Source organism: Acipenser ruthenus, chromosome 20 (genome assembly GCF_902713425.1).
Source record: "Acipenser ruthenus chromosome 20, fAciRut3.2 maternal haplotype, whole genome shotgun sequence".
NCBI classification, from domain to species: Eukaryota; Metazoa; Chordata; class Actinopteri; order Acipenseriformes; family Acipenseridae; genus Acipenser; species Acipenser ruthenus.
In genome coordinates this window covers 17,249,470-17,271,240 of record NC_081208.1, presented here as the reverse complement: position 1 = coordinate 17,271,240, position 21,771 = coordinate 17,249,470, and the positions used below count along the sequence as shown (strand labels likewise).

At 41.0% G+C, this 21,771-nt stretch overlaps 1 protein-coding gene across 1 annotated transcript; it reads left to right on the top strand.

The window, feature by feature from the left end:
* The first annotated feature begins 5,428 nt into the window (after nucleotides 1-5,428).
* zyx (zyxin) lies at nucleotides 5,429-21,155 on the top strand. The gene is made up of 10 exons (XM_034041939.3): nucleotides 5,429-5,569; nucleotides 8,652-8,998; nucleotides 11,369-11,607; nucleotides 12,141-12,239; nucleotides 12,997-13,752; nucleotides 13,938-14,070; nucleotides 14,382-14,551; nucleotides 17,203-17,381; nucleotides 17,613-17,733; nucleotides 18,177-21,155. Exons 2-10 carry the CDS (start codon nucleotides 8,677-8,679, stop codon nucleotides 18,288-18,290), a joined length of 2,133 nt encoding a protein of 710 aa, XP_033897830.1. The 5' UTR covers nucleotides 5,429-5,569; nucleotides 8,652-8,676; the 3' UTR covers nucleotides 18,291-21,155.
* Nucleotides 21,156-21,771: the final 616 nt, after the last annotated feature.

Here is a 21,771-nt window from a genome sequence, read left to right as displayed (position 1 = left end):
GCCTTTTGTTTGCTCTGCAAGTTCTGTTCTGTAAAACGATAAAGGAATGACTGTAACACAATTTGACATGTGCTATATTAACACTGTAACCCAGGAAAGGGCAACTGATGTCTCTTGAATGCTATAAGGCTCACAGAGCTCCTCATTATGACTTTTGATTTAGGAGTGGAGTAGAACCTGTCATATCTGATCCTGTAAGATCCCATTCACTCTAACCGATGGACCTCTGGCTTGTGACCAGCTGAACGGTACAGATGGAAACTGATCGATGCACGTTTCATTGTGGGACTAAAACAGTACATTCAGCTCTTAGCAGGACACAATGGATTCAATTGGAGATAAAAAATAAAAGATGTGTGAATTCAGTTTCCCTGTTTACTTGCTGTGGTAAGCGTGGAGGACAGTACTAATGGCAGTCTGCACGTTAGTTTCAATTGCAACGAATCAATGCTTCCGGATAGACTGCAGGTTAGGTTTTAAGATGGTTTACAGAATGTTTTGTATGCAGTTATTGGTCCCCAGGTCATCGCTGCTGTGGAAAAGATGTTAATAAATCTCCTGTGGTTTACTTATTTGTTTGTGTATATTTATTTATTTTATAAATTATTTTTTTATCGTCAAAAGTTTACGTACCCCAATGTATGGAATTTTCTATACATTATGTTCTATACATTGGGTTATGGATTTGCACATCTTGGACCCAAGTCGTTGGCCCAGGGGCAGAATGGCCCCGATTTGCAAATCCACACGGGGCCCACACCGGCTGCCAGTTATGGGCCAGTATTTCATCCTGTGCTGGGCTATTGCTGGGCCAACATGGACATTTTTGCTGGGAACCTTTTAAACAGTAGTCTGCTACCAGTAACCAAACAAAACCAACGCCTTTAATAGACTAAAGAATGTCTCTGAACACACACATACAGCATTTGATTACAACAATTTAAAAGACAAATAGCAACCTACTTTCCCTTATGATTTAGTGCATTTATCCAAACAGTTTGGACACGTCTGCTCTAACCTACTGCTGCTACATTCAGCATGCCCATTCCAGTCTATTCGATTCGACGGGGCTCACAGAGTGACACGCATGTAGTGGCAAGCTCAGCATTGTTCTGTCACAGCTGACCGTGCCACTACATGGGCGTCACCAAGCAGGCAAAAATAAATAGAGGGACACACGTTCCGTTCACTGGAGAAAGCATTTAGCCAAAATGTCTCTCGAGTTTAACTTTTTTTTTTTCTCTGTTACAGAAAGAATTTGTGCATGGGCGAGTCACGGATTATTAATTGTATGAACGCGAGCATTCCTCGTTTGTTCTGCAATGCGGATGGCATGATGTAGCGACGGCTGTTCAGCGGTTATGCAGCTCAGAGAAACAGCTGTTTGATTCGCCTCGCAAGCGTTTGGCACGGTCCTCGGAGTCAACTCTGAAACAAACACAGAAGGCGGGACACATGACTTCAAAGTTTAATGGAACTCTAGGGTTCTAGAAAGGAGTTTGAACCTGCCATTTATTTTGATTGTTATTTATTTATTTATGTATTTATTTAGGGGGGGGGGGGGGGGGGGGGTAATATACGAAGAAACTGACCCTTAATTGTTTAGGTTTTAATGTTGATGCACAATGAATTGTGTTAAACTCTATGTACCACAGTTCATCCCGCTCAATTAACACCATCGCTCTAAAAAATATATATATTTCTTTCTTTATTTATAGCTAATATGTAATAATAATACACAGCTGTAGCTGCTCCGCTCAGTCAGTCGCAGTACGTTCAAAGGAGGCAGATCCGCTCTTGTCTCCTTTGTAGTTATGATCAGCACGTCTGTTAGCCAATCATATTCCTCCATTTCTTCAGCTGGCTTACATGGAACGCTAAGTAAAGCTGTCTAAAAAATAGCCTCTCTTCCCCTTTTGCTTGTTTTAGCCAATCACCGGACGCGTGTGCCCTCCGACATTGATAACCTCAGATGCTAATACTGATTAGAGTGAAGAAGCGCGGCGAATGGCTATTGCTTAATTAAAATGTATATAGAGAGAATAATAGATGGGCTTCAGTGAGTTACAGGAAAATAATTCAATCTAAGGATTCGCTTGTATTGATCTGATATTTGAATTGTTTTACATTCTTTGTTTTTGAAAATCTGAGAACAGTGCACTGCTAATAGGGCATGTATTACTGTAGCGGAGCAGAAAACCGTCTCCATTCACAGTGTAATGTGTGGAATCATGTATGAGGATGAACCCGCACCCACCCATAGACTGGTCCTGTAATTTTACCAGACATATGACGTGCTATTCAATTGGTCGAAAAATGAACATAGGGATATTAAATGAACAGATTTCTACACAGTACTGATCACTACAGTGTGTACGGTGGGGTGAAAAACAAGAAGTTTCAAACTGGGTATAGGTCTTTATTTCTGATACAGTAGAATGAATGGAAGGCTAAACTGTACAATAATAAATAGACACCAAGAAGGAGTTTTATTATAGCGTCAAACTGAACACGATTACAGGATGCACCAACGGTGTGCCTGCAGCTTCAATACTAAACTGAAATTGAGCGTGTATTATTAAGCTGGCAGACACCAATAAGGAATTACTGTATTGTAATTCAAACTGACCAGTTTTTTTTAATTGAAGAATCCGTTTGAATCATTCCAATAACGTATCAACACAAAGAGTTTCATTCGTCTGGAAACCTGATAGCTCGATGTCCCCTAATGCTTTGTCTTACTCGTTCTTACTCAGTGTAAACTCACATATTTCACCTCGAACTCGGCCCCCCTCTGTAGGTTACTAAAGCGGAACTATTGACATTCTTCTGTGTATTACATCATCGCAGAGCTCCTGTTCCCTTATACGGTCAAAGTTAGAGATAGAAAGAGGGAGTGAGGGGGAGGGGAGTGTGAGTGTGGCATTACTCAGCATCGCATTACGTGAGGCCGATGAATTTCAGTGGAAAAAAAGGCTATTAGTTTGAATCACGTTGTTCAATAAATTAAACAAACATGATCGAATTCGTGCGGGTCAAATTTTGAACATACATTTTACAATGTGGCACTGAATCCATAACAAAAATCAATTTACAGCCGCCCACCGAAAAAAAAAAATATATATTTGTGTGTGTGTGTGTGTGTGTGTGTGTGTGTGTGTGTGTGTGTGTGTGTGTGTGTGTCACACCTTTCCGTTATTATTTGAATGACTCACAGAAATAACTTTTTAGTTCTTCATTTTTACCGAGTTAGTGGCAATTGCAACTGCGGTCACAAATTGTAACACAGCCTTAAAATTCACCCGCTGTTCGGATATCTGACCTCTCGTTCTATTGCTCACCTTGGCTGAAGAACGCACGTCTTTGGTCATGCAAACAAACAAACAAACAAAAAAAAAAAAACAGACATGCACACAGCTGGAATAAGCTAGCCCCAAGTTTCAGCTATTTCCATACTGAGGTCTTCAGAACAGCGGTTAATATAAAACGGTTGCCATTTAACTGTCATTGTAATGTATATGTACATGCATACAAATACAAGGAAGCTTGTGTCTGTATAACATATACCTTAAACAAACTGGACTGTCTACAAGGAATTCCTGATAAAACAGACCGCGCAGGAGGCAAACAATGTAGTGAACAGACACCAATCTACTGAATAATCAAACTGAAAATAACTGAGGAACACTGTCTGGCTGCACCACCTAAATTCTGGAAAGTATAGTGAACTAACAGATGAAGGAATTGTATTGCAATATCAAACTAAACAGGATTGAGGGACACTGTTTGTCTGTCTGCGACTTTAATTGAAGTACAACCGTGGAAGAATGTATATAACTTATCCCGTTCTGTCACAAGTAGCTACAACACTTTATTTCCTTGTATATATCTACATTTATTGGGACATGTATAAAGAAATGTTGAAAAAAGCACAAATAAAAACATGAATGTGTGCTTTGCCTAGGACGGAAATTAGATTACTGAATCAGGGAGAAGTTTGGTGGTTTTGGTTAAGACAAAGAACAGCACAAACGGGACAAGACTTGTTAACTTGTGTGTGAGCCAAGAAAAACACGCTGTTTCAATATAGCTGATCTCACAGGGCTCCGACACTCCCCTTAATAATAGTGGGACAGATGACCTAATGCACAACAATTGGGGGAGGGGCGTTCATTTGTCATCGTCCCCTCCCTGTTCACCCCACTGCTCAGGCCCCTTTCTTTCTTTCTTTCTTTCTTTCTTTCTTTCTTTCTTTCTTTCTTTCTTTCTTTCTTAAATATCTTGGTATCCCCTAATAGATAATATTCTGCTTTTCAAATACGGGACAGTACACGGTTTGTCAGTCGCTTTCCCTTTTTCTGGGGCATAAAACGAAGAACGAATATAATCACCCAGGGGGGTCATTCTGAACTTGGAAGTGGAGAATGGAGAATATCCTGGCGCGCCACTGCTGCTGGGGTACGGCGTGCTTGCTTGAAGAGCCGATTGTACCTCGTTTCAGTGGTTCGAAAAAACACAAACGTCAGTAACTATATTTACAGCTGTATTTTAGAGCATTTTACAGCACTGTAGGGGAATCACCCTGGAGTCCTGTAAAATGCTCTTAATAATCCAGCGGTGGCTAATCAGGGCATAGGCTGATTAAATCAGCCCCCAAGACACTTCTCACAAGAAGAACAACTACAATCCAAGGACCGACACTTAGGTAAAAGCACAGCAAGGTGTAACACAGCTCAGTGAAAGCATGGATTATAAAGCATTTTATGACTTTATAACCCAGAGCCACAATATTCTCGATCATTGTTTACACCCTTAAATGGAATTCTAGCTACACCATGCCACAGAAGGAATATTTTGGCTAAAAAAGAAAAAAAAGCTCAAATCAAATCCACGTGCACTAACACGAAAGAAAGATTGTTGAGAGCCCAGATTCTGATTTTACACTGACGCAGGCAGTGCCCTGCTCACTTTGAAACTGCAATAGAATACCTTCTTGGTGTCTGTTGGGGGAGTTCATGATTTCTTTTTTTTTATTATTATTTTCAGTTGATAAACAGAAAACTCACTATTTTAATTATTATCAATTACTTTTCTTCTACATTAAGTATTTCTAGTGATTGGTGGGTGTCCTGTTGGAGCCTGATTCTCTCTGGAAATAGAGCCGTTTTGAATTATTCTGGTGTAGCTATACAGCGTGTGTACATTCCCTAAAGGCACCGTTTTCAGCTGCAGGCTCTTTTCTCCCTGACAACCTCTATTTATCACTCGTTGCAAGCTAAACAGACACACCCTCAGACAACTGTTATAGTGAGACCGTCAAGGCAGGCTGTAAACTGGCCCTTTAAAATGCTATACTATAGAGTTTTTATCAACTCCGAATTTGTCCGGGTTTAGAGACTGGAGAATGCGGAAGGGGAGGGGTTAATAGGGGAGGGGTTCCACAGAATGTACACGGAAATGTGAGCCGGAAGTTTTCTTAAAACTAGTACACAGGCAGGCCCTAGCATTTTTTTTTCCACTGAGATAGAGAGAGGGAGCGGCGTGAGAAGACATAAGTAATAGAGACTATGTGAGTGACTATTTAAAATTGTGGGTATGGGGTTTGTACTTTTCTGCCGTTAATAACAATGTATTATATACATTGTATTATGTATATAAAAGTCAATGTGTGCGTCTACTTTAATGTTTCTTACTGTTTTTTATTTTATTTTAACGTGTTTTCTTGTAAAGAAATGTTAGAAACAAGGTAGCGGTATTTTTTAATTGGAGGTACTTTGTACTTCGTCTTTAGAAAATTATTCCATGCACGTACGCATACAATGTTTCTCTGTGCTCAACGGTACTGGTCTGCGGTATTCATTTATGTTAACCCAGATTTATGTATTTTAACTCGGTGAAGTTGAATTGAAACGCGTTTAGTAGGGATATTTGACCAGCACTGCCTTTCTTCATGTGTTCGTTAACTCGTTACCGTGTATTAATAATAATAATAATAATAATAATAATAATAATAATAATAATAATAATATAAAAGCGTATGTCATTTTAACAGATATTACAATAGGAAAATACAAAAAAATGAACAAAAAGTTGCCTAGTACAGACATGACTAAATATGACTATGTAGGGTAGTTGGTATTTCGCAGTGCTGCCACTGCCTTCTGAAAAGTGAAGTTGCGACACAAACACGCCGCATCGAAATCAAGAAGTTCATAAGATGACTTTACTGCCTGCAGTATAGTTTTACGAGGTTTAATAATTCGGTACAGCCCTGTTTAGCTTGTTTCAAATGAAAAACTTGTTTTCTACCTTGTCAATTTCCCACCACCGGTTCGGTTAATTAGTACAGTAAGTAACACAGTAACTGGGGTCAGTTCATTCAATGGTATCTATTTGTTCAAATATGTATATTTTATTACTGTATACTAAAGTTAATTTTCCAGGTAGACCTGATTATAGATCTTTGCGTTTGAGTTTGATGTTTGTTTTTGAGAACTGAGAGACTTTTGATAGTGGATGTCCACACCCAGCGTTCTGTGTGTTGTGGTTTTTTGATATATATATATATATATATATATATATATATATATATATATATATATATATATATATATATATATATATGAATATATGACGCGGCTTGTTCCTATATCGGTATCGCTTCGTCATCACACAATACATCTACTTATGAAGCGCTCACATCCCGACTTTGGAAAGGTCCATAGTAAGATATTTTGTGGAGAAACTTTTTTTTTTAAAATTTATTATTTATTTACCTTTTTAAATGTGTGCTGCTTTTTGTAGTACAGACGTAGTTAAGTGTCGTAAAGTACATTTGAAGAAAGCACTGTAACGCATTGAAAGTAGCTGTTGTCTTGTATTAGTTTAAGGGCGTAGCAGGTTTGGGGGATGGGGGTGTAGCGTGGGTTGTGCCAACAGCTACAAATAAACTGGACTGTAAATAAGGTCTGCTTGGAAAGCTAAACTGTAGAAGAATGTTGTAAACTAACCCCATGAACCTCTATTGTCTGCATTGCTTTTGATAAAGCTGTGCACAATGATAAACTAGCTGTGCATATGCAAGTCGCACTTAAGAGTCTTAAATATATCTAGACAATCACTTATCCCATCTTTTGATGCAAGCTGGTCAGGACATTCTTTAGCAGAAGTGGCATTATATATTATATGTACTATAGCAGTCTGTCACGTTTACATTTTTATATAACTAAAGAACTGCTTATTCTATCATAGGGAAACTTGTTTGCAGCATTCTTTAGCACCAGTTTGTTTTGGAGGGGGGGGGGGGGTTGAAGGCAGGCAGGCTTGTTTATTCATCTGTCCCAGTGGTTGTTGTTGAAAGTGTTTTGCATACTGGTTTGATATCGTCAACAAAAACTAGAGACTTTGTTTTTCTGCATCTGTTCTTGCTTATCTCCCATCCCTTGCTACCTCCCCCACTCAACCTATTGCCAGTGAAGGCCAGAACATTAATAGCACGCAAAGTGTAGTCTACTGCAGGGATGGAAGTGAGGCTCCCATTGCACAGCAGTTTGATCCATTCCTGGTTTTACTATGTTTAATAAGACACACCAGAGCGTGTTACCTATACATTGGGACTAATCAAGCTCATAGTAAAACCTGGAATGGGTGAAGCTGCTATGCAATAGGAGTATTATTTCCACGGAGCCTTTACAGTGAAAGTTGTTATTTTGATGTTCGCTGGTTCCTGGCGCCTCAGTGACCTTGTATTATCCCGGCATCTGGGATATAGCAAGGCGATCGTACATATTTTTTCTCAGGAAAGCACACAGTTATTACACATACTGTAAATCTGTCTTTTTAATTAACCATGACATTACATTTGCTTACTGGCCTCCAGGTTCCATAGTGTTAGCATAATCAAGAACTTTTTTGTATCGATGGCTCTAAGTGAGCTTACAGTGCAGGAGGTGGATGTTACTGAAGGTGAACTGGCCCTGTTTTTCCATGTGGTCTAGCCCGATTGTGCTTTCATTGTCTATAAGCCAGAGGTGTAAACACATTCATTCAGGTTGCTTTGCTGTTGGAACAATTTACTTTATTCACAATTCATCCCTAGTGCTTCAATTCTTCCCTAGCTTTGTCAGTAAAAAAAAAAGTAGGTCCGTATTATGAAAATGGAGATCACTCCATCTAAGTTTGACTCGCATGCAGACGGACGGATGCCTTCACATAATGCCAAATTCTGAAACTTGTGCTAAAGCATGCTCTAACCAAGATTTATTGCAGTCGAATAAGCACTTCTGAAGAGATTTAGTAAAACCATCAGACAAAGACAGAGCGGCTCTAGTTTGTACGCCCCCAGATTAAGATGCATTCCATAGTTTGTGTTAGACAGTCCTTGGCAAGTTTTATCACTGGAAGACAAGCTGTCCAAGATATTTACAAACAGGCATATAGAAGTGTGCAGACCTGCGTGTGCTTGCCAGCACTATATCCCTGGGATGAGAATCCTGCTGGGATGAGCCAGCTGATTTTAAAGAAGCCTTGGATAGCACTCCTTTAAAGGGGGCTGTGATGATGTTGCTAGTTCTATCAAGAAAATGTATTTGAACTTTGGTTGGCACTGCTTTTAATAAATCCTAACCGTTTTGTTTCTCTTCTCTCTTCAGATATCCGACAGCTACAGTCTCCATCATGTCTGGGTCTCCCAGTAAAGCCACCAGAATGACTTCCACAGTCACGATTAACATCTCCACTCCCAGTTTCTACAACCCAACCAAAAAATTTGCACCAGTGGCCCCTCCCAAACCTAAATTTGGGATGCCAGCACCTAGCCACTCCCCTCTACCACCCATGGACCAATCCCAGGCCAGCCAGCCTCCAGCCAGCACAGTAACCCCTCCTCCCTCAAACGTTGTGACTTCATCAAGCTCCACCATTCCAGGCAGCTCCAGGGCTATGATAGGTCGAGTTGGGGACATACCACTGCCGGCTCCACCCCCTCCAGTTGCAGAAGGTAAAGGACTTAATGGATTTATCATAGAAATGTAAACATGGAGGTCAAGTGTGTTTGCTCCACCATATTTATTTGTAGTTTTCTTTTGCTAATGGTGAATTTGATTTATATAGATTTTTCCAGAAACTCCACACTAGTTTGGCAAAATAACGTGGGCACACTAGTCCTGCACCAAGCCTTGGGTCTCAGAACTCCTTTTGTTTAGGAATCTTATTGAAATGATCAGGTATAGTAGGTGCCAGGTCTGAGCAATGAGGCCCCTTGCTAAATCTTTGAATTGCAATTCTCACCACCTGTGACTGTAGGTTCACTACTGTGTTAGTTGTCCATCCAACTATAGGGGGAGGAACAATGTGTTTAAAAGAAACAATTGTGTTTAAGTTCCTGGTTCCAGTTATATACTCCTTGCAGGGAGTTCTGAGGCATGAGTTTCTAACTGTGCTTTGTAGTGGTTTTTGATGGTTTCTGCAGACCAGTTTTGGTTGGTCTAAATCTGATACGCCCTTGTAATCCCCTGTGATCTGTTCTGTATAACTGTTCCCATACAAGATAATCTGAGTCCAGGGCGTGTTAGTTTGAAACAATAAAGTCATCACACTCTCAAAGAGACTCGAGCCCCACCTCTGGTAGTCCCAAAGATCGGCTCATCTTTTGAGTTATAACAAAAGCGTCTAAGAAATTTAAGCTACATACATAGGCATGGAATTAAGACTCCAATTGCATAGCAGTTTCACCCAGTGTATAGATCACAAGCTCAGGTGTGTTTTATTAAACTCATTGTGAAACCTGGCATGGCTAAAACTGCTATGCAATGCAAGTCTTATTTCCGTCTCCATGTATATGTAGTGGAATTATGTCAATTAGGGAGCCCGCAATGGTGGGACATTAGTTAAGAAAGGCGTGGAGAAAAGGAAATAATTTTAGAAGTATAGATAATACTGGAAATAAGACTCCTAATGCGTAGCAGATTAACACATTCTAGGTTTTACAATGAGCTTGATTAGCCACAGTGTAACAAGGTCAAGTGTGTCTTATTAAACACAGTGGAACCAGGATTGGATCAAACTGGTATGCAATGAGAGTCTTATTTCCACCCCTGTATAGGTAACAAGCTCAGGTGAGTCTTATTAAACTTATAGTAAAACCAGGAATGGATCAAACTGCTATGCAACGGGAGTTTTATTTCCATCCTTCTACAGCAGAGTGTGAGTAAAAGAAAAGGGACAAGAAAGAAAGAAAGATGATGGAGATGAAATTTGGAGTGAAAGCAGTGTTACTGGGTCGATTCCTATGGGATTATCAGTCATTAGCCGAGCTATTAATTCTTTGACTTCTCCTCTTTTCTGTGTATTTGGGTCAGAGGACTGAAATAGCTGTGTGCTGTTTAAGTGAGCGGCCGTGCTGTGAAAAATGCAGAGACGCTGGTGTCAGCCTTGAGAGTTGGCAGCCACGTCTTTGTGGATATAATTTGGTGGAATTAGATTTTCTTATTTTTGCAAAGTATTGCATATTCTAGACTGCTCAGGATCTTTCAGCCAATCTAAGCGCATATTTCTCCTTGCGTATTCCGCGACACATCACGGCGAAACCCTGTTCATGACATCCATCATAGCGCTTTCAGTTTTTACTGCACTCTATTCTCCACGTCAGCACGGTTAGCCTGCTTTAAAAAAATCATACCTGAGGTACCTCTTGGAATTCCATTCAACTGCAAAGTCTGTTCACAACGACGACATCACAATGGGATTCTCTTCATCAACCTTTTCCCTCTTTTCAATGAAACTGATAATGGACTAAATAAAGGTTGGTAATGATTAGATAAGAAATGTAACTGGATGTTTAACTTGTATATTAATAATAAAGCAGTATATAATAGATGTACAGGACTGTCTCTGCTTGGGCTATATCAACACCCAGCCTCATATTTCAGCCTCGCTCCATTCACTTCTACTTGTGCTGATATTATACATACACACACACACACACACACGTCCACTGTCCTGTAACCCTGTATTACACCTAGAGCCAGACATGACTTGCACACAGTTCATAATCAAATGAAGTGAAGGTTTAGTAACTTCCAGACTACTCTTGTATGTACCGAATAACCGTGTGCTACATAACAATGTGGCCTAATAAGATTATACCTCACTGATTGTTCTCATTCTAAAACCTTTCAGTGCTGGAGCTGACACAATACTAGGTCTGTTTCAGAGGAATTGTAGAAAATCTCTGATACATGCAGGAAATTCTTTGAGTTGAATTGAGCTTTTGAAGTTGGTAGAAAATAATATTTCAATTCTACTTTTTATTTTTTATACATTTTCAATTTTGCCTTAATTTCCCTATGTCTCTCCTCCTCTCTCTCAGATTTCCCACCCCCTCCTCCCTCATTGGTTGACTGTGACCTGCCGAGCCCGCCCCCCTGTCTGGACAACACACCCCCTTTATTTGAGACCGCCCACACCAGCTTTCCAGCTCCGCCTCCGCCACCACCCCCCTTCGAGGAGCCCTTCCCTGCACCCCCCTCTGCTGAAGAGACCTTCCCTTCACCTCCTCCTCCCCCTCCCCCTCCTCCTCCCCCCCTACCCAGCAACACTGGGAACCAGGTAAAAACTACAAACATGGAGACCAGGTGCAAGGGTTTATAGTGGAGGTGCTGTTTTGATTGTTACTAGTCATTTGATTGATTAGTAACAAAAATACACGGGAGTTTTAGGGGAATTCTAGTTTTTTTCGTTGCCTAATAAGCAGTGCTGCAGACAGAGGTTATGCATAAAATTACAACTTGGTTCTGGCATTCCTTAGCACTGGTTATTGATGGCATGTAACACTGCTAGATCTCTAGACAACTGCTTGTCCAATTGTGATGAAGCTTGGTGTGGGCATTCTTTAGCACCGGCTGTTAAGAATATCGGTGTATGGAGGCGTTTGTCTGTGATGGAGCCTGTACGTCTATACTTGTGTCATATGTAGGGTGTATGCAGGTCATAGTGATTTTCTTTCCTTCTTTCTTTGTTTTTCATGATATCGATAGCTCTGGCTCTATTGTATGATTTTCTTTCTTTCTTTTGATACTGATAGCTCTGGTATTGTATTGTATTGTATTGCATGGTCTCTTACAGTTTGTTTTGTGCTTCAGAAATCGTACCAGAAGCAGACCAGTTTTGACCAGCAGCTGGATTCCCTGACCAGCATGCTGTCTGAAATGGAGCAAAGCAACCCGTTTAAAAACACTGTGGTAGGTCTATCTAAAGCACGTGTCTCTACATCAACAGCAAATAAGTAACCATCGTCGTGTCATTGGGAAATGATTACTTGGAATCCATTCCTCTCTAAGAGGCTGATCAAATGAAGCAGAGAGATTATCTGCAGTGTCAGGGGAAGCAGACCTTTCATTTCATTTTTTGTTCCCTGTCCGACTTCCTCATGCAGCAGGTTAAAAATGAACGACTATACTGTGAGGTAGTTTGTTTTATTTCTTTCAGACACTGATTTGATGAAAGTTAAAATAAGTAAATAAATACTTCCATGCAGTTCTGAAAGAATCAAATTTCACAGCAAACAGATACACGTGGCTAGTTTCACAAACCCCTATTAGCACCCATCTTGGACTATCTTACCTAAAGTAACATCAGCAAGATTAGTTATAATCGGGTCTGTGAAACCAGCCGATGGCGTGTTAAAAGACGGTCCTGGATGGACTGAACTTTTTGTTCTGTTATGTACTTTCATTGCAAAAATAAATAAATATCTGACCTGACTAGGTTAAGGACAATTCCCTGTTTGCATGTTACAAATACCTGGTCCATTGCATTGCCACAGATTGCTACTCTTTGTACTCATAACAGCCCGAGCACTTACCCTGCATGTTTGTAGTTGTAACAGTCACCTGTGTCTGTTGTACAGTTACTGAATAAAAACTACAATTGCGATGGGAAAGGTGTCTGTATTGTTTGTCTGTTTATAAATTCTCTCCTGTTTTTTTTCTATTGCAGTTTTCTGCTCAAGACCCCCCCTCTTCTGCTGCCACCCCAGGTTCTGTAAAAGAGGCCCCAAAACCTGTCAAATTCTCCCCCAAACCCGCTGCCCCGCCTCCCACAGCCCCCAAACCCGTTGTTGGGGATCCAGCCGCTTCCTTTGATAGACCCAGCCCCCCTCCATGGGCCGCCCAAATCAAAGCCAGACAAAACCAGTCCAAAACGACGCCCCCAGACACTCAGGCCATGCCCCCTCCCCCCGCAGCCAATGAAAACCCTCCCTTTAATTCTGCCAGGGCTAAATTTACCAAGCCCCCCACTGTGAATCAGGCCCCGCCACCTGCAAATTTTGTGCAATCAGCTCCTGCTGCACGCTTCATCACACCCCCTGCAGTCAACCAGGCTCCTCCAGCCCCTCCCACTAATTCTAGCCTTGCCTCATCCTCTCCCCGAGCTTCTTTCTCTCCCCAGCAAACCCCTCCCACTAAAACAGACCCCTCCCTTTCCCAGGCGAGGTTTGCCACGCCCCCAGTGGTCAGCCAAGCTCCTAAGGCCCCACCCACATATTCTGGTCCCACCTCTCAAGCTAGGTTTACCACGCCCCCAGTTGTAAACCAGGCTCCAGTGGCTCCTCAACAAACTGGGGGACCAAAATCCTCGCCCACTTCTGGTGGCCACACCTCTCAGCCAAGGTTTGCACCACCATCTTCATCTGCTGGTCCACGGCAAGCTCCTCCCACTCTGGGGAAACCAGCAAAAAACAATGGACAAGTGGTATGTGTGTGTCTAAATTTAAACAATTATTTACTGTGTAGCTTGCTAAACTTAAATACGTGTTGTTGATCCCCCTTTTCACTGTGATATGGGACAAGACCACTGTCTGTCGTCTTACTAAACTCATAGAAATGAATCTGTCCAGTCGACTCTATTTTCTAATTCAGTATCTCCTCTCCCCCCAGCCGTCTGCAGGAGTGTCGGCTCCGGGTTCGGGCGCCGCCCTTACTATGAAGGAGGTGGAGGAGCTGGAGAAGATGACTCAGAGATTCATGTTGGAGATGGACAAGCCCCCTGTCATTGAGACTCCGATTACAGGTGAGATTACCGGATTTCACCCCAGTAACCCTGATGAAGGCACTAGAGCCCAAATTCTTATCTGATTGACTCAATTTCTTCTAGTTTCAGTAACACTAATGGAGGCACTAGCCCAAATGCTTATCTGCTTGACTTAGTTTCTTCTACTTTCACTACAATAACACTTATCATCCTCTCTCCCCCTCTGAGTTGTGTGGCTCCTGCTTTCAGCCTCTCTAATCCCCTCTCCTCTCTCTCTCTGTCGTGTGGTTCTTGCTCCCAGCCTCTCTCTCCTCTCTAACCCCTCTCCTCTCCTTTTCCCTCTCTCTCAGAGTCGTGTGGCTCCTGCTCCCAGCCCCTGTCTCGGTCCCAGCCTGCAGTCAGGGCGATGGACCGTCTCTTCCACACGGAGTGCTTCGTCTGCCTGGGCTGCAACAAACAGTTGCAGGGCCTGCAGTTCTACGAGGTGGAGGGGCGGCCCCAGTGTGAGGACTGCTACACTGTGAGTGTGTCTGTCAATCTGTGTACTGTAATAATCAACGTATTAATGTGTGAGAGGACTTCTATTCTGAGTATCTATCTATCAGTCAATCAATCAATCAATCACTATTGACAGTATCTGTCACTGTGTGCAGTGGTATACCAGGTGTGTGTGTGAGAGGACTGTAACACTGCAAGTCTCGTATTGCTCTGTCAGTGTTTGTAGTGGAGGTTTTGTGCCACCTGGTGTTGGAATAAAGCATTGCAATTTCTCACTTTAGTCACTGAATGTAGTAAACACAGATGAGGCATGAAAATCATTGTGAATGGGAATTTAATGTTTTATGATTTCATTTTAACTTGAGAGGTCACAATGTCACATGATTTCTCAAGAGCCAGGAAGCAAAACAAAACCACATGTAGAACCCCACGGGTCAATGCAATGTAAAAACACACAGTGCTGACTTTGGGGATGAGCTGAACCTGAACTTCAGCACAGACCTCGGGTTTAAACTGATTATTCCCTTCCTGGCTGGGAAAGTGTCAGTGAGTGGAAGAGGGGCAGAATTAATAATTCTGTGTTTCATCTATGTTCCTCCTACTTTTTTAAAGAACTATTCTCAGTGTTGTCTGACTATTTATTTTACTAAACCTCAGTAAATCTAAACTATACAATTCATTAAACACATTGTGTAGGCAAAACTGTTGTAATTAATACATCATTCTTAAAAATAATTTGTTTTGAAGAAAATAATATTCTAATTAATTACAAATTGTACAAAATGACCCAGTCTGATGGATTATATTACACTGCACCAGACCTCATTCACTACATTTGTCACGGGTGTTATTATTATTATTATTATTATTTATTTCTTAGCAGACGCCCTTATCCAGGGCGACTTACAATCGCAAGCACATACAAATACATTATCCTCACACAAACACACACACACACACACACACACACCAAATGCAATGATAAATGAATCCCTGAATTACATTGTATACATAAGAGGTTTTCTTTACAGTTCTACAATATATACTGTAAAGACCTTGCAAGAAATGACATGCAATCATGGATGTGATCCTGAGGCATTGGCAACTGTGAGATAGTTAACTATACGTGTTGTGACTTGCACATTGGAGCAAAATATTTTGTTGAATGCATCCAGGATTACGTTGCAACTGTGGATGACACCCAAGGATTCGATCTCCATACAATTATTTCTGGTGTGGTGATTTATGGTATTGTGACACATATCCTTTGAGTAAGGATATGATTGTAGCACGGTGATTTTTTTGTACATTTCACAGGTGAATTTAAATGTCTCGTTCTTATTATTGAAGAATATTTATACATTGTTTCATTTTGAACACGGTAATAAAAACGATTATTTGACATGCTGATTTTGTGTGTGTGTGTGTATATATATATATATATATATATATATATATATATATATATATATATATATATATATATATAATGGACATTTACGCCGGACGCACACAGAGAAACATCGTTTATTGTACTCTAAAGTTACATTTAAACTTGCCAGCAGGTCAAAGCAATAGTCTTTATTATTGGTTGTGGTGTACTATTTAAAAGCTCTTGTGTATGTGATGTAGCTAAACCTACGTTATTTGGTGGCCTTTCTGTGACCTTTTGGTGAATTCTTGGTTTTTCCGCAACTAGTCCGTGAAATGTACAAAAATCACTGTGCCAAAATCGCATCCTTACCTATGAGTAATTACTGGTAATTTATAAGAAACAATAAGATACAATTACGAAATAATGAAAACATGTTTCACTCATTGTCTTTTTATAGACAGTTATATTCATTACATTTCATTGAATTGCTGCTAGTTGGGTAATAAATTGAGCGGTGGTGTTCATATGACGTAGTACTGAACTAGTGTAAAGAATTGGGCAGCAGTGTGGAGTAGTGGTTAGGGCTCTGGACTCTTGACCGGCGGGTCGTGGGTTCAATCCCTGGTAGGGGACACTGCTGCTGTACCCTTGAGCAAGGTACTTTACCTAGATTGCTCCAGTAAAAACCCAACTGTATAAATGGGTAACTGTATGTAAAAATAATGTGATATCTTGTAATAATTGTAAGTCGCCCTGGATAAGGCGTCTGCTAAGAAACAAATAATAATAATAATAATAATAATAATAATAATTGCTGGCCTAACTTTAGATGGATGTTACATTGTGTTAATTGCAATAGAACACATCTTTGACACCCACCTGCAGACTATCTGGAGAGGTTTAGTTCATTGCAGGTGGTACTATCTTGCAGACTATTGTTAGCCTTGTCCTCTGTACTAACTAAGAGATGATCTATAGCAGGGGTGTCCAATCCTGGAGATCCAGTGTCCCTCCTGGTTTTTGTTCCAACTGTACCTTAAATTTAGAAGCTAAAGTGGTCCAATTAATTAATTTAGGGTACAGTTGGAACAAAAACCAGGAGGCACACCAGCCCTCCAGGACCAGGATTGGTTACCACTGCTCTATAGTTAGTATGCTACTGTGAGTTCATTGCAATTGACCCCTCAGGCCTGCAAGCAAGATGGCAGTCGGTTAGTCTGAGTAATTCCTTGCTGGTGATGCACACACCTCTGGTCTTGTATTCATGTCTCTCTTTTGTTTTTGTTTGTTTCCCTCAGAGCACCCTGGATAAATGTGCCGTGTGCAAAAAGACGATCACAGACCGCATGCTGCGAGCCACGGGGAACGCATATCACCCAGCATGCTTCACTTGTGTGCAGTGCCACTGCTCGTTGGAGGGGGCGCCCTTCATCACCGACGATGACAACCAGCCCTTCTGTGTGGACGACTACCACAGGTACCGGCCAGCCCCCAGCAGCCTCCTCCCTCACTGACCAGCCCCCAGCAGCCTCCTCCCTCACTGACCAGCCCCCAGCAGCCTCCTCCCTCACTGACCAGCCCCCAGCAGCCTCCTCCCTCCCTGACCAGCACCCATCAGCCTTCAGCCATCATAAATATTTTCAGTATAGCTGTTCCCATGCAGTATTCAGCTCCAGTGGTTCACTGTGTCTCCCCCCCTCTCTCTCAGGCGCTTCGCTCCGCGCTGCTGTTCCTGTCAGGAGCCCATCATGCCGGAGACCGGTAAAGATGAGACCATCAGAGTGGTTGCTCTAGAGAGGAACTTCCACCTCAAGTGTTACCGCTGCGAGGTACAGTCTGTCTGTGTCTGCTTGTTTGTGTGTATCTGTCTGTTTGTCTGTTTCAGTGTGTGTCTGCCTGTTTGTCTCTGTCTGTCTGTGTCTCTCTCATGTCTATGTAGTTAGAGGAAAAGTTTATTTAATCTACATTTTCATTAACCAGTCAGGAGGGGAAGCATATTTGTGTTGCCCAGGCTTCAGTTCACCTGTAAGCTTCATTGCACAGCTCGGGCAATATACTTCCCCGCCTCACTTCAGAAAAACCACCTTGTCAGAAGCTGTTTTTGCTGGAATAGTTAATAAGCTTGATTAACGATTAATTAGAAATAATAGAGAATGATAGATAACAGGATATCACACAGGGACATTCGCAGTATTTTTTCTTTAACGTCTGTAGAGTTTTGCCTGTGTATGCGCTGCGCTGTATTGAAGTGTGTCTCTGTCTCCCCCTGCAGGACTGCAATTGCCCACTGTCCATCGAAGCTGATGAGAACGGCTGCTACCCGCTTGACAAGCGCATTCTCTGCCTCAAATGCCACACCCACCGCGCTAAGCAAGCTGTGGCGTGATTGGCTTACACTCCAAGATGATTCTGAGATTCTTAAAGGGGTAGAACAAAAACCAAAAGTAACAACAACACATAATTTTCTTCCTTCTGGTTCACACAACAACTTTCTGTCTTGCCAGTCCGCTCGTCCATTCTACCTGTCTTTACTTTCTTACTCCGGTGAAGTCCTTTTAACCTTCTGTCACCACCCCCACACTAGATTCACTCTCCCTGTGCAGCAGGTATGAGGACCCCACATCCTGACCCCCCTACACTGTAGATTCACTCTCCCTGTGCAGCAGATAATGTGACAGTACATGGAAGTGTGGTAAATGAAAAGAACTGCAGGAGAATGAGAAGGGTCTGGCAAGAAAGAGCGTTGTGCAAATCAGAAGAGGGGAGACAATGTGTTGTGTAGCCTTGCTTATTAACCCTTTTAAAGCCAGCAAATGTCATGCCAGAGAACTTTTACATCTAAAGGAGCGCTAACCAAGGCTTCTCTAAAATCCACTGTCTTACCCCTTACTGTCATTAGCAACATTATCACTGGTCCCCCTTAATTCCCCCTTTTTCGTTTGCAGATCTTTAGTTTTGTTTGCTTTTAATTTATACTTCAATTGGAATATGCTGATATTTCAAAAAGAACAATAGTGGACAAGTTGCTGCTTTTCCTTCATGGTACCTAATGACTTCCTGTGTGGTAGCTCAGTTTAACTCCTAGTCATGTGACTGACCGCACAGGATAATGATGATAATTAACATATGTCAAGAGGTCAAAAAAAAAAAAAAAAAGTTAGCACTCCATTAAAGGGGGGCAGTGATAATTTAAAGAGGCTTGGGTTAGCACCCCTTTTAAAAATGGACCACTGGTCCTTCATCTACTAAACTCGTTAGCTAACTATTGTGCTCGCTAATCTGCAAAAAAATAAAAAATAAATAAACTGCAACGGGTAAATTAAATATCAACAGCAATATTAGGAGTGTTAGATTCTTTAGAAAATCAGAGTAGCCAATGAGAAAAACCGCACAGCCACTGCAGCCAATAGCAATCCAGTAATCCTTGCGTTATAATTACATTTGTGATGTCACAATACATCAACTTGTAACCAGAGCATGCCTATTGTATTGTATTGTATTGTATTGCATTGGGCTCACAGAGTGGCAAGCAGGTTTCAAAGGGGAGGAAACTTGTACTAAGCAGTAGTATCAAGCTAAACATGATTTGTTTGTCTGTCTGTGTGCAGCTCCAGTGAAACTAACTCTGGAGGAATGTGGTAGGACCCCCTTGTAAGTGAGATGTATATCTCAGGGGTTCTATCCTGGATAAATAAAGAAAGAAATATGACAGACAGAACATGATTGAGACACTGTCTGTTTGCAGCTTAAATTACACAAAAAAATGTATTCGTTTAAAAAAAAAAAAAATTCTTGTTTTATGAACAAATTACTATTCATGCGAAATGTTTCTTTTTTTACCTTTTTATAAACACGTTCATTTCTTTTTTTGTTCCACAATTGAAACACAATTGCTTTAGTTTTTGATGAGAAAAGTGTTACGATGTTAAGTTTTTTTTTGTTTTTTTTGTGTATGTTACTGGTGCAGTAGAATGCTTTTCCATTCCATCCACCTTTACTATTATTGGAACCTTTCACTGCTCCCTCATCATTGTTTAGCCCACATTTTCATTTCGGAAATTTTAAGTACTATATGAAATTATTTCATCCATACACTCAGACCCTACCCAGGGAAAACTAGAAAGCAGTAATGTAGACAAAGATTTATGTTAATGCATTCAACATTGTCCCTGAGGAAAGTCTAGAAAGAAGTCAAGAAACAGACAAATGCTTTAGCGAATTTCGTCAGACAGTGTCGAGCAGAGCTTGTGATTTTGTACAGGTAGTTCATCCCTAACTTCTCGATCTGAAACTGCACAGAGAAAATTTGAATAAGGTCAAACAGACAAACAGAACTCTGCAGAATGTTATTAATAGCTGAAGTGTTTTTGTACTTCAAGTTTGACCTTTTTCTGCTACACACATGCTATTCCTTTGTTGGAAATCAACGATTGAGGGAGGCAATGAAAATAATGAGCAGTGGGGAGGGTGTGTGAAACATTTTGAACTGTCGGCCAGCAGTCGAGCCCCCCCTGGGTTAGTCAGTTAAACGGATCGGCATAAAGTTCTGCAATTAGCTTCAAATTTACATTGCCTTGTTTTTATATTAATTGCAGTCCTTCTGAGGGGTTCCCTTCGATGTTATTCCAATGTTGCATTTGTTTGATGTAGTCTGTGCTGGGGTGCTTTGACTGGAGTCCACAAGTTGCTCTTCAATTCCAGTTGCTTGAATGAGCCAGCTCATGCTACATGGATGTCTGTGTAGTAGTAGGAACCAGCGCCATCTAGTGAGCTTGGGTCAAAGCAACTTGACATGGGCTAGAACAAATTCAGTATATTACACAGACTACATCAAAAAGTACCAACAAATGGAACAATTGAGTAATTACAAGAATTACAAGACCTGATCTAAATGATTGCAAACATCATAAAAAGGCAAGGGGACAGTAATTGAGTTTGAATCTACATTACTGTAACAGTGGTTTTAATGATATCGTACACTGTTTTTTTTTTTGTTTTGTTTTTTGTATGCTTTTTTCCTTTCTGTACACTGTTACTGTATTATGCAAACCAGCACAGGAGAGAGTGCCGTGTTTAAACAAGTATTATTGTACTGTATTATTGCATCACTGTATTCTCATTATTACAAACATGATTAGTGTAACTCTGTTTCCTTGAATGTTTACTTTATTATTTTTTGGATCTTTTGGGGCCGCATCTGTATAATCAATTCTTTGCCAAATAATAACAATTAATAAAACTAATGAATGCATGCTGCTTTGATTTGGGTTTTTTTTTGTATTCAAATACATTTTTATATCAGAGAGCCACTTGTCCAATTGTGATGAAACTTTAGGACATTCTTTAGCACCACTATAGAGAGTATCAGAATGTGGGTGTTCACAGAAGAAGGTATGGCAACGCTATAATGTGGACCAATTGACAGTGCTATGGCAGGTGAATCAGTCCCATGGTGTACACCCTATTGACTGCTATGGCAGGTGAATCAGTCCCATGGTGTACACCCTATTGACAGTGCTATGGCAGGTGAATCAGTCCCATGGTGTACACTCTATTGACAGTGTTATGGCAGGTAAATCAGTCCCATGGTGTACATCCTATTGGCTATGGTGGCCATACACCCTGGATGTTTCTAATATTTTGTCCAGCCCTGTGTGGTGTGAAGGTTATGTTGTGATTTTTCTGAACTCTCTGAATTATTGATGGAGACAAACTGAGACTCAGGATACTGGAACAGTGGGAGAGAGGAAGAAAGGAGGGGGAGAGAAAGAGGAAGGCAGTAACATATCTGTCTGGCACTGGGTTCACAAACGTGCGCAATGTTAAAAAGTAGATTAAACAGAATAGTATTATTTACCCTGATTTTA